The 12,180-nt window shown below is 51.9% G+C and overlaps 1 protein-coding gene across 1 annotated transcript in view; it reads left to right on the forward strand.

The window, feature by feature from the left end:
* IFT80 (intraflagellar transport 80) overlaps positions 1-12,180 on the forward strand; it is a 474,284-nt gene that overhangs the window by 126,373 nt on the left and 335,731 nt on the right. The window contains exon 7 of the mRNA XM_086944208.1: positions 3,896-3,985. Within this exon, the coding sequence (XP_086800334.1) occupies positions 3,896-3,985 (90 nt within the window). The remainder of the gene's footprint in view (positions 1-3,895; positions 3,986-12,180) is intronic.

Genomic DNA, 12,180 nt, shown 5'->3' on the forward strand with positions numbered 1-12,180 from the left:
GCCCTCTCTTTTCAAGTCACCAGTTGTAAATAATTTCTTGACGGGAATCACTCATATGTTTCCCCTTGTTCCTTGCCTGGTGCCTCAGTGGGACTTGTATCTTGTTCTGACTTATCTGATGTGCGCTCCCTTCGAGCCACTTCATAACTGTCCTCTCCGTCTCCTCACTCTTAAGACTGCATTCCTGGCTGCCATCACCTCTGCCAGGAGAGTGAGCGAGCTCCAGGCTCTTTCTTCACAACCTCCTTTCCTTTCTGTCCATCCGGACAAGGATGTGTTGCGGACGCAACCCTCTTTCCTGCCCAAGGTAGTCACAGCCTTCCACATCGGGCAGTCCATCACCTTGCCCACCTTCTTTCCGCCTCCGCATCCCTTGAAAGAGGAAGAGAGGCACCACCGTCTGGACCCAAAACGTGCGCTCTCATACTATCTGGATTGCACACGCCAGTTCCGGGTGGATGACCAACTCTTTGTTGGTTACGTGGGCGCTAAGAAGGGACGGGCGGTGCACAAACAGACCATTTCTCGATGGGTCGTTTTGTGAATCAAGGCTTGTTATTCACTGGCTAAAAAGGAGCCTCCTGTGGGGCTGCGTACCCATTCCACTCTGGCCACGGCGGCTACTACTGCCCTGGGTCGGGAGTCCCCTTGCAGGACATCTGTCAGGCAGCTACGTGGGCCTCGCTGCACACGTTCGCAAGACACTACTGCCTGGACAGCCAAATCCGGAGAGATGGCTTTTCCGGCCGTTCCGTTTTCCAGGACTTTCTGGTGTGATTATTGGTTCGCAGACCCACCACCGGGGTTGGTATTGCTGTGGTATCTATTCTAAGGTAAGGAATCTAATACTAACCTGTTTCTTTCAGATGCACAAGTTACTTACCTTCAGTAACGATATATCTGTAGGAAAGAGTAGTTAATATTAGATTCCTTACCGCCCCACCCATCCTCCCCGTTCTGCGAACTGATATCTAGGGTTAAGGTCATCCCTTTTCAGGGCCCTAGATTCATGGCACCAGTGTTGGTTTTTATCATGGCTCTGCATTTCTGGCGCGGAAAAGCTGTGAATAAGAACTGACGTCAGCACGCGAGGGCGGCGTCTAAGTACTCCAGCGAGGTAATCTGGGTGCTGACGACGACGCAGAGCCGCAGACGACGCCTCGCGACGCGCAGGGGTACTGCTACGCAAAAGTTTCCAGCTCCAGACTGACGCCTGGGGATATTCTAAGGTAAGGAATCTAATACTAACTACTGTTACTTACAGATATATCGTTACCAAAGGTAAGTAACTTGTGCAATAGTGTTGCTGTGTACCAGCAGGGTGGGATTACTAGCCCACACCACCTCCACTGAGTAGACCTTGCACTACTCTGCTTCGCTACCATGATAGTGTCAAATACTACAATGGGGTACTTGATTCCCAGTGAAAAGAGAATTGCAGACTTATTACTGGTGAAGAAATCACATCCTTCATAACTAATAACACAATTTCTTACACACATCAAATAAGGTGTCTTTAGCGATGATAGATTATAATTTGCTTACATTGAAACATCTGACTGGTTTTGCTCTTGATCCCATCCTCGTCACCACTTCCATAAAAATCCTTTGCAATGCTTGTAAAGAAATCAGGAAAACTTTAATGGAGACATAAACTGCATCACCATCAATTGTCCATTGGTAAATCTAGTTCTCCATACAATTTAAGCTACAGTTCAAACCATAAGAATTTACTCATAATAACATGCTTAGTGACATGAATGCATTCCGAGTTACAGGTACTAGTTGTTCAGATCATTACACCACTCAGCAACAAGGATGATGAGTTATAATACATTCTCACAGGTTTAGCCAGCTGATCAAATGCTTCAGAGTTAATTATTATTTGTTTATTTATTTAAAGGATTTTTTTATAGCGCTGGCTAGAGCCGAAGGTATCAGAGCGCTTTACATAAGGTTCCACAAAGTTGCAAAAATGACATCTGTTACAAATTACATAATATACCAATGAAAACAATTAAGTGGCATAGAGGACAAGGTTCATGGAGTGAAGAAATGTAAAGGGGTAGGGAAAAAGAGTAGGGGGGAGATACGTCGGAGAGACGAAGGGAACGTCTGTCCAAGGACCGGCTGGGTAGGTGAGGGCCGAGGGGGAAGTCCATAGCCCACCTCCTCAATAGCTATCCGGTAGCTCCACCGGGCCTCAGCCAAATAGCTAAGTCTTCACTAAAAAAACATTAAAGAAGACGAAAAGAAAGAAGCATAGAGGGAGAAGGTGGGGTGTAGGGGTGGGAGGGGGGTCTGACGGAGAGACGAAGGAAAGTCTGTTCAAAGTCCGGCTGGGTAGGTGACGGCCGAGTGGGAGTCCGCAGCCCATCTCCTCTTTAGCTATCAGGTAGCTCCACTAGGCATTGGTCAAATAGCTTAGTCTCCACGGTCACGGGAAAGATCCCAAAGTAAAAGTCCAGAAGGGTGAGCAGGTTTAAGGTCAGGAGAGGGTGTGATCAAGATCAAGGTCATAGGCCAGCTATAATGTCCAGGAGTAGTAGAGCATTAAGGAGCGACCCACTGAGGCAGCCATCTTGAGGTCAGGCACGGGGATTGTGTTCTTGATGTATGAAATAAATCAGTCGGTCCCCCATAATCTCAATAACTCGAAATGCAAAGGGGTTTGAGCTTTGCAGTGGTGTGGCAAGAGGACAGGGCCCGTGTTTACGTGTTTTAAAAGAGGGGGGCAAGGGTGTCACTTCCACTCCAGCCGCAACCGTAACTCCGAGGTAGTGAGGGCAAGTGAGTAGAATAATGCGCAGCGAGCACCCCAGGGTGGTTAGCCGGTAAATCAGGATGTTGGCTGAGGGTAGGGTCCTTCTCAGAAGAACAGAAACGTTGGTCAGCAGCATCAGAAAGCATTCCTCATCCCCTTGGTGATCAGGATGGTGCCCACTATCACACCAAAGATCCCCACAGCTAGGCCCAGGTCGCACAACACAGTCTGTGCCTCTTCAGATGGTTGCTGGGGCACTTGGGCACATCTTTGCTGCATCGAGGCAGATCGATCCGCCGGGGGGCAGTGCCTCGAAGACCCCTCGTAAGCTCTCTGGATCGACACCGTGCCGGCCGCCATGACTGAGTCATGTACATCAGGCAAATCCCCGGAGTGAGGCCTGTTCGCAGCCCGGTAGTCCGGGCCAGATGCCTCCCGCTGCTCCCTGGCACTGTTGGCCATCATGCACGTTATCCCTCCTCACCAGCTGGCCAGACAATGTCCTCCTGCGTTGCGAGGGCTCTCCCCGGCGTTCCTCGGCTCTACACTCTCTTCTGCGGGAACCAGTAACCCATTCACCACACCCGCAGGGGTCTAGAAGCGGGGGCGGGCTCCCCCACGGTCATCAGACCACAAGGGGAGGGCGGCCCACCAGTCGCAGGCTCTTAGGGCTCAGAGAATGGTAGCCGCCATTTTGTGCTGCTCCACGCCCACACACCTAGGCTCCGACAAGGCTCTCCCGATCTTCGTCTCGGACCGCAGAGCCTCTAGGCAGTCCCCAGAGGTTAATGAATTGTGATGGTCTGTCTTTCTTATTCAATGAGCTTGTAAGATATGGGCTCAGCAAATTAGTTAGATTTAACTGTAGCAAATAGCATATAGCATGTATTCAACTGTATGACCTGGTTTCTCATTTGTTGTCTTTCCCCTTCTTAGCAAAGCCATGATATTTGCAGAAATGTATTTTTCAGTGACCGTGTTCATATCATTGTAGTCATATGTAAGGCATATAAGAAAATATTTAGCAAGACTAAATATTAGGTGCTTCAGTACATTATTTAAAACCCATAAAACATATATATGTTTTAAGTGTATATCAACTTTTCTTTGTCTTGTTTATTACTTCAACAGTGGAAGGCCCATGACGGTGTTATTTTGAAGGTAGATTGGAACGCTGTCAATGATCAAATCATCTCTGCCGGCGAAGACTGCAAATATAAGGTATGTCAATGTAATTTTCTCACATAGTTCCCCCTTTCTTTACGTTTGATTTCCCCACCAAGATCTTTCAGTCAAATTGTTTTGTATATCTACTGTAGCCGAAATTCAGAACACCTTATTACATGTTTTGGCTTCTTGGTGCCATGAGACAACGAACGTGCTCCTTATGTTTCATGTTCAATTTTTTTGTTGCAGCTGTATGCGCAAGTTAATTTGTTTTTTTTCAAATGTATGGTTCCTGACTATGAACTTCTATTTTTAATGGTATCTGCTTAGGTTTTCATGTCTTGCAGTAATGTCTGTTTATATATTGTATCCACAACTACACAACAGTGCCAATTTGAGCAACACTTATTCCTGTATGGCCATGTGGTTTAAAGTCCCTGTCACTGTCAGAGTGGGTTTATTGCCCATAACAGAGTAATGAACTTGGCCAAATCCTGGAAGCGCTGTCTTCTGTCTGAGAAAGGTATGCAGTTGAGGCAGCGGAGGATAATGGCATTGATGATGTACGTACTCATCCAAGCATTAATAAATAGTCTGTCCTTTCTTTCCTTAAATTGAAAATTGCTACATACTCAGATCACTTAAATAGTTTTGCACCTCTGGAGCAAGTGATGAACTCTGCATTTTAAATACATTAAATGAGCATCCAGCAAAACTACCTCGAACAGTATGTAAGGTACCATATAATATTTGCTATAGTTTATACAAGATCAACATAATCACGAAAAAGGTATAAAAACAAGTCAACTTGCCTATCATAAATTCAATATTCATAGTGGTACCCATGGTCATTCACATTAAACTGGTCACAGGAGCTTTTAAATTTACATGGTATAAACATCTGAAGAAAGGATAATGTAAATCTTCAAAAGACCTATGTTTGACATCTGCAGCTAAAAAACAAGCAATAGAGTTACAAATTCATCAGATAATAACTGTAAAAACATGAATGCGTGGGCACACTTGTTTAAAACGTCTTCCCATCTATAGAGGCAATGTCCAACCCTTTCAGGGCTTGGTGTAATACTGACCGCAGGACGCTCTTCACTTTGTCATGTTTTTTTGGTATTACACAAAACCCCAGAAGAATAACAGAGTTAATGAAATCCACATTCTCTGAGTTAATATATAGACTTTCAGAAAGGCTGTATTATTTCAAAAAGATATTTCTTTTGTTCTCAAGATGACCTCACATTTCTTTATAAAACCCTGCGATCTGTTTTCCTAGCTATTTTTTCCGTGGTCTGAGGCTAATACTGATAGATCTGTATGTAAATTGTCCTGTAACTTCATCAGATAGCTAAGCCGAACATCTGAGCTTTTCCTCCCTGATCGCAAGCATTTGCACAGATAGCAAGCCTTTGAGCCTCCCTTGTCCTTTTTGCTGTTCTTCGCGCCCTCGTTGCTGTCACTTCAATGGGGGTTCCTCTTCCTCAAAGGATACATCTCATTCCACCAGATCAAAAGAAGCTACTTAAGTTTACACCAGCTTGTTCATATTTTTAGATTCTTGCTTTCGTGTCCTGTAAATGGAAGGGTTCTTGATATAAAAGCAAAGAAACGTTCACATTTTGCAACTCTAAATTCATAGGTCCACCTCAGTATGCACTGCCCATCCTCTGTCTGTGGCTTAGCTACCATCCTTAATATTATTTCCATATTCATGATTAGAAAGGATCATATTGTCTAAAAATACTGAAGTTACCACTGGTGAGGAAGTCCTCTGCAGTATTTTTGCCCTTTATAATGTTACATGCAGGCCTCCCATAATATACTTAGAATTAGTGGCAATAGTGCTTTGATAATGCCCCTGAAATGTATAGTAATTAGAAACACAGGATTTTAGATGTTCACGATGCCAAAGTGAAGTGGGTTTATCAGTGTCTGTCAGGAGACTAGTTGGGTGAGTTTGAGGCCAGACTGGAATACGCTGGGTCTGAGCTTTCTGTAGGAAAAATAGTTTTCCAGTCCAGAGCTAAAAATACAAGGAAGCACCTGAACACTGGAAAGGAAATGAGGACAGAAGCTTAGATCTGAAAGAAACACGTTAGTGTTAGATTCCTTACCTTAGAATATCCCCAGGCGTCAGTCTGGATCCGGAAACTTTTGCGTAGCAGTACCCCTGCGCGTCGGTAGGCGTCGTCTGCAGGCGTCCCCTGCGGCTCCGCATCCGTCGTCGGCGTCGTGCGCCGTGATGACGTCGCTGGAGTATATAGACGCCGCCTCCGCGCGCTGACGTCAGTTCTTCTTTTTTCCGCGCCAGTGGACGCAGATCTGAAGAGCAGTACTCCGGTCTTTGACCAAGTTTTTCGAATTGTTATTTCACTCTTTGTGCCTGATAGGATGCCTGGGTTCAAGCACTGTGATGACTGTGAGCGCACGATGTCGGTCACGGACCATCACCGCCTCTGTCTCCGGTGTCTGGGCCCCGACCACGACGTGGACTCCTGCGTCGACTGCCGGGCCCTCACCAACAAGGCTAGGCGGGAGCGGTCCCACAAGCTACTGGAGCTCCGGGTGTCGGCCCCACGTCGGGAGGTCGAGAGAGCGTTCGAGGGAGCGGTCGCGGAGCCGCACCGAGCGTTCCAGAAGTCGACACCACTCATCGGGCTCATCAGGTAAGAAGCACAAGAAGTCGGGGCGTCGTCATCGTACCCCCGACTCCCCCCGACGCTCGCGCGATGCGGCCGGGGGCTCGGGTGACCCCAACCCCACGGCTCCGCGAGAGTCGCCGGCGCGGCCTGCCTCATACCCTCCGGTCCCTGGGCACGGCGCGACGCCTGAGGAGATCGAGGCGTTCCTCATGGCCATGAGAGCGCTCGGTTCTCCGACGGGGCCTACGGCGCCTTCGGGCCCAGTGCCACCGTCTGGGGGCCCTAGCGGTTCGGGTGTCCCTGCCTCGGCGCCGTCGGGTGCTCCGGCCCCGACGCCGCCGACGGCTCCGACCCCGGCGCCGCAAGGGCCTTCGGGATCGGCGCCGGCTGGTCTTCCGGCCTCTCCAGCGCCGTTACCATCGGGGTTACCCCCGACGCCGTCCCCGCGCGGCGCCGGTTCTCCGGTGCCGGTTCCGGCCGGCAACGGGGCTCCGACGCCGGCTCCGGGCGGCGCCGTCCCCTTACCTTCACCGACGCCGGACGCGGAGTCGGACCGGCGTCGCTCGACGCCGGGCTCGGCGCCGGTGGGGCCCATGAACCCCGAGGAGCCGGTCTACATCGTTGACTCCGAATACAGAGGGGATGAAGAGTTCGGTGAAGGTTGGGAGGGGTCCGAGGACCCTCTGTCACGCGAGTGCCAGTATGACCCGGACTGGACAGGTGACTTGGGGGATGCCAGTGGTCTGGACGACTCTCCTAACCCTGGTTTGATCTCTCCTCCTTCCGTGGCATCGGTGGAGGGAGCTGCATATTCAGTGGTGCTGATGAGGGCTGCCAAGGCCTTAAACCTTGAGCTCCCCGTCGCGGCCGTGAGGCCTAACATCCTCACTGAGGTCTTCAAACCGCAGTCATGCCCACAGGAGCCACTGCTGCCGTTTAATGAAGCCTTGTCAGACGTTCTGTTGGGCACGTGGTCCAGGCCCTCTTCAGGTGCGCCTGTTGATCGGAACGTGGCCAGGCGCCACCGTCCTTGTCCGGACGACCCCAAGTTCCTGTCTACCCACCCCACTCCTGAGAGTCTGGTGATCCAGGCCTCGACCTCCCAGTCCGCATTCCCGTCGGCCCCGCCCGACCGGGAATCCAAGAGGTATGACCAGTTTGGCAAGAAGGTCTTCTCGTCCATTAGTTTGGGCCTGCGGTCTTGCAACACCGCTTGCCTCTTGGGCCGCTACACCCACTCTGTGTGGGATACGGTCGCGGAGCTGCTGCCAGAGTGCCCCATGGAGGTGCGGGCTAAACTCGGTCAGGCTGTGGCTGAGGGCCGAGATGCAGCTAAATATTCGATACGGTGTGGTCTTGATACGACCGACTCGCTGGGCAGAGCTATGTCAACGACGGTGGCGATTCGTCGCCACGCCTGGCTGAGATCCGCCAACTTTTCGGCAGATGTCCAGAATACATTGATGGACATGCCGTTCGATGGCTGTCACCTGTTCGGTGACAAGGCGGACCACGCGCTGGAACGCTTCAAGGACTCCAGGGTCACGGCCAAGTCCTTGGGTCTCTCGACCCAGCGTCAGCAACCGGGTTCGTTTCGTCCCTTTCGTGGCCAAGGAAGGGGCGCCCCCACACGTGCTGCCAGCCACAACAATCCTTTCAACGCGGTGGCGGCCGTGGAAACCGCCGTGGTGGCGGTCGGGGACAACGGCGGGGTCAGACCACACCTCCCCCCGCAGCATCTGCCTCAAAATCCTCCTAGTCCGTGCTTTCGGCCCCATGTGACGCCAGTGGGTGGCAGGGTTCGCCATCACCACGCTCACTGGCGCACGATCACTTCGGACAGGTGGGTGCTGCAAATCGTCCGAAGGGGCTACTCCCTCCCCTTCGAGACCGCTCCTACAGCCATGCCACCGCAGAACCACCGTGTGTCGGGGGACCACTTGACACTTCTGCAGGAGGAAGTTACGGCCCTCTTGGCCAAGGGGGCCATCGAGCGCGTTCCTGGGCCAGAAGTAGGGCGTGGTTGCTATTCCCACTACTTTCTGGTACCCAAGAAGGACAAGGGGGGCCTACGTCCTATCTTGGATCTAAGGAACGTCAACGGCTTCCTCCGGAAGGAGAAGTTCAAGATGTTGACGTTAGCTCAGGTCTTGGCTGCCCTAGACCCACAAGACTGGATGGTAGCGTTGGACTTGCAGGATGCCTATTTTCACATCCCCGTCCTGCCGGCCCACCGGCGTTACCTGCGGTTCACGGTAGGCCAGGAGCACTTTCAGTTTATCGTGCTCCCCTTCGGCCTTACCAGCGCCCCACGGGTGTTCACAAAGGTGATGGCGGTGGTCGCAGCCCATCTGAGCAGGTTAGGGGTTTCAGTCTTCCCCTACCTAGACGACTGGTTGTTGAAGGCGGGCTCGCCCCAGACAGTCGTCCACCACCTTCAGATGACGGCAGACCTCTTGCACGACCTGGGGTTCTCCATCAATGTGCCGAAATCACACCTGTGTCCCTCTCAAAAGCTCCTTTTCATCGGAGCAGTTCTGGACTCGGCGCAGTTTCGGGTTTATCCTCCGGAACGGCGGGTCCGGGATATACAGGCTTTGATTCCCATCTTTCAGCCGCTATCCCGGGTTTCGGTCAGGTTGACGCTGCGGCTTCTGGGGCTGATGGCCTCCTGCATCCTTCTGGTGTATCACGCCCGGTGGCGGATGCGGGCTCTGCAGTGGGACCTGAAGTTTCAGTGGGCCCAGCATCAGGGCAACTTGTCCGACCACGTCTTGATCTCGGAGGGCACTGCGAGACAACTGCAGTGGTGGCTTACGGACCGCGATTGGGTCAGAGGCAGATCCCTCTCCCTTCCCCAACCGGAGCACGTTGTCGTGACGGACGCGTCCCTCCAGGGCTGGGGAGGCCACTTGGGAGAGGCGGAGATCAGAGGCATCTGGTCTCCGGCGGAGTCCCGGCTCCATATCAACCTGTTGGAGCTACGGGCGATTCGTCTAGCACTGAAGGCATTCCTCCCCTTTGTCAACGGGAGTGTAGTGCAGGTGTTCACCGACAACACCACCGCCATGTGGTACTGCAACAAACAGGGCGGAGTGGGGTCGTGGACCCTTTGCCAGGAGGCTCTGCGCCTCTGGCAATGGCTGGAACGTCAGGTCGTGACTCTGGCGGTTCAACACCTGGCAGGTTCCCTGAACGCCAGGGCGGACGAACTCAGCCGTCGGTGCTCGATGGATCACGAATGGCGTCTGAACTCGGACGTGGCGCAAGGTCTCTTTCTGCGATGGGGAGAGCCTTGGTTAGATCTATTCGCCACAGAAGAGAACGCGCAATGTCATCAGTTCTGCGCGTTGGAGTTTCCAAGACGGCACTCGCACGGCGACGCCTTTCGGCGCGAGTGGAGTTGCGGTCTGTTATACGCCTTTCCGCCTATACCACTTCTGCCCAGAGTGCTGAAGAAGATCAGGCGCGACCGGGCCCAAGTCATCCTTGTGGCCCCGGACTGGGCTCGAAGGTACTGGTATCCCGAGCTACTCAGCATGTCAGTCGGTCCCCCGATCCGCCTGCCCCTTCAGGAGGACCTTCTGTCGCAGCAGCAGGGGACGGTTCTCCACCCGAACCTGTCCAGTCTCCACCTCCATGCTTGGAGATTGAGCGGCGGCAATTGAGGCCATTTGACTTGCCTCCTGAAGTCTGTGATGTGATTCTGGCAGCCAGGCGTCCCTCCACTAAGTCGGTATACGCCTGTCGGTGGAACAGATTTGTGGCATGGTGCACAGCAAAGGCTGTGGATCCACTCTCTGCCCCTCTTTCCGAGGTTCTTCTGTTTCTTCTCTCTCTTGCCCAGCAGGGCTCTGCTCTGGGCACTATCAAGGGCTACCTTTCTGCCCTTTCAGCCTTTTTAAGGCTTCCTGATCAGCCTTCTTTGTTCAAATCCCCGATTGTAACTCGATTCTTAAAGGGCATCACTCACATGTTTCCACCTGTTCCGTTTGTGATGCCTCAGTGGGATTTGAACCTGGTTCTGACCTTTCTGATGGGTGCTCCCTTTGAGCCCCTTCATTCTTGCCCTCTCCGTCTCCTGACTTTAAAGACGGCTTTCCTGGTTGCCATCACCTCTGCCAGGAGGGTGAGTGAGCTCCAGGCTCTTTCTGTCAAACCTCCTTTCTTGTCCATTCATCCTGACAAGGTGGTTCTGAGGACTAGACCTTCTTTCCTGCCCAAGGTTGTTTCGGCCTTTCACATCGGGCAGTCCATCACCCTCCCTTCCTTCTTCCCGCCTCTGCATCCTTCAAAGGATGAAGAGCGGCTCCATCGTCTGGACCCAAAACGTGCGCTTTCATTTTATATGGATCGCACACGCCAGTTCCGGGTGGATGACCAACTGTTTGTTGGCTACGTGGGTGCGAAGAAGGGACGGGCGGTCCATAAACGGACCATCTCTCGATGGGTCGTTCTCTGCATCAAAGCATGCTACTCTTTGGCTCGGAAGGAGCCTCCTGTTGGGCTGAGGGCCCATTCCACTCGGGCCACGGCTGCTACTACTGCCCTGGGCCGGGGAGTCCCCTTGCAGGACATTTGCCAGGCGGCTACGTGGGCCTCGCTGCACACCTTTGCGAGGCACTACTGCCTGGACAGTCAAGTCCGGAGGGATGGCTTCTTTGGCCGTTCTGTCCTCCAGGACTTTCTGGTGTAGGAATGTATTGGTTCGCAGACCCACCACCGGGGTTGGTATTGCTGGGGTATCTATTCTAAGGTAAGAAATCTAACACTAACATGTTTCTTTCAGATGAACAAGTTACTTACCTTCGGTAACGATATATCTGTAAGAAACATTAGTTAGTGTTAGATTCCTTACCGAACCCGCCCATCCTCCCCGTTCTGCGAACTGATACCTAGGGTTAAGGACATCCCTTTCAGGGCCCTAGTTTTACATGGCACCAGTGTTGGTTCTCTCATGGCTCTGCGTCTCCTGGCGCGGAAAAGCTGTGTACAAAGAACTGACGTCAGCGCGCGGAGGCGGCGTCTATATACTCCAGCGACGTCATCACGGTGCACGACGCCGACGACGGACGCGGAGCCGCAGGGGACGCCTGCAGACGACGCCTACCGACGCGCAGGGGTACTGCTACGCAAAAGTTTCCGGATCCAGACTGACGCCTGGGGATATTCTAAGGTAAGGAATCTAACACTAACTAATGTTTCTTACAGATATATCGTTACCGAAGGTAAGTAACTTGTTCGACTGGAGTGGGCAGGAATGGTTAGGAAACTGAAACCCTACAACATGAAACTTTAAGATAAACCAAGTGCTACAAAAAAGTAGTACAGGAGAGATAACAAACTATCATAAACGATAGCTTGTATACTTCATGAATAGTGATGGCAATGTGAGGTGAAATATCTGTAGTAAGGTGGAGTCTGACTGCATGGTTGCCCCCAGTTTTCTCCTGGTATTTTGATGGTTTTTGACTTGGTTTGGCTGGGATCCTGCTATTCAGGACCCCAGCCTAGCTGCTTCCTCTCTAAAAGGATTGCATGTACTTTAGGTATAATCCAGATTGGTTACTGGGTTACCTTTTTGAGTCCCTAGTA

The sequence above is a fragment of the Lissotriton vulgaris genome, chromosome 11 (genome assembly GCF_964263255.1).
Source record: "Lissotriton vulgaris chromosome 11, aLisVul1.2, whole genome shotgun sequence".
NCBI lineage: Eukaryota > Metazoa > Chordata > Amphibia > Caudata > Salamandridae > Lissotriton > Lissotriton vulgaris.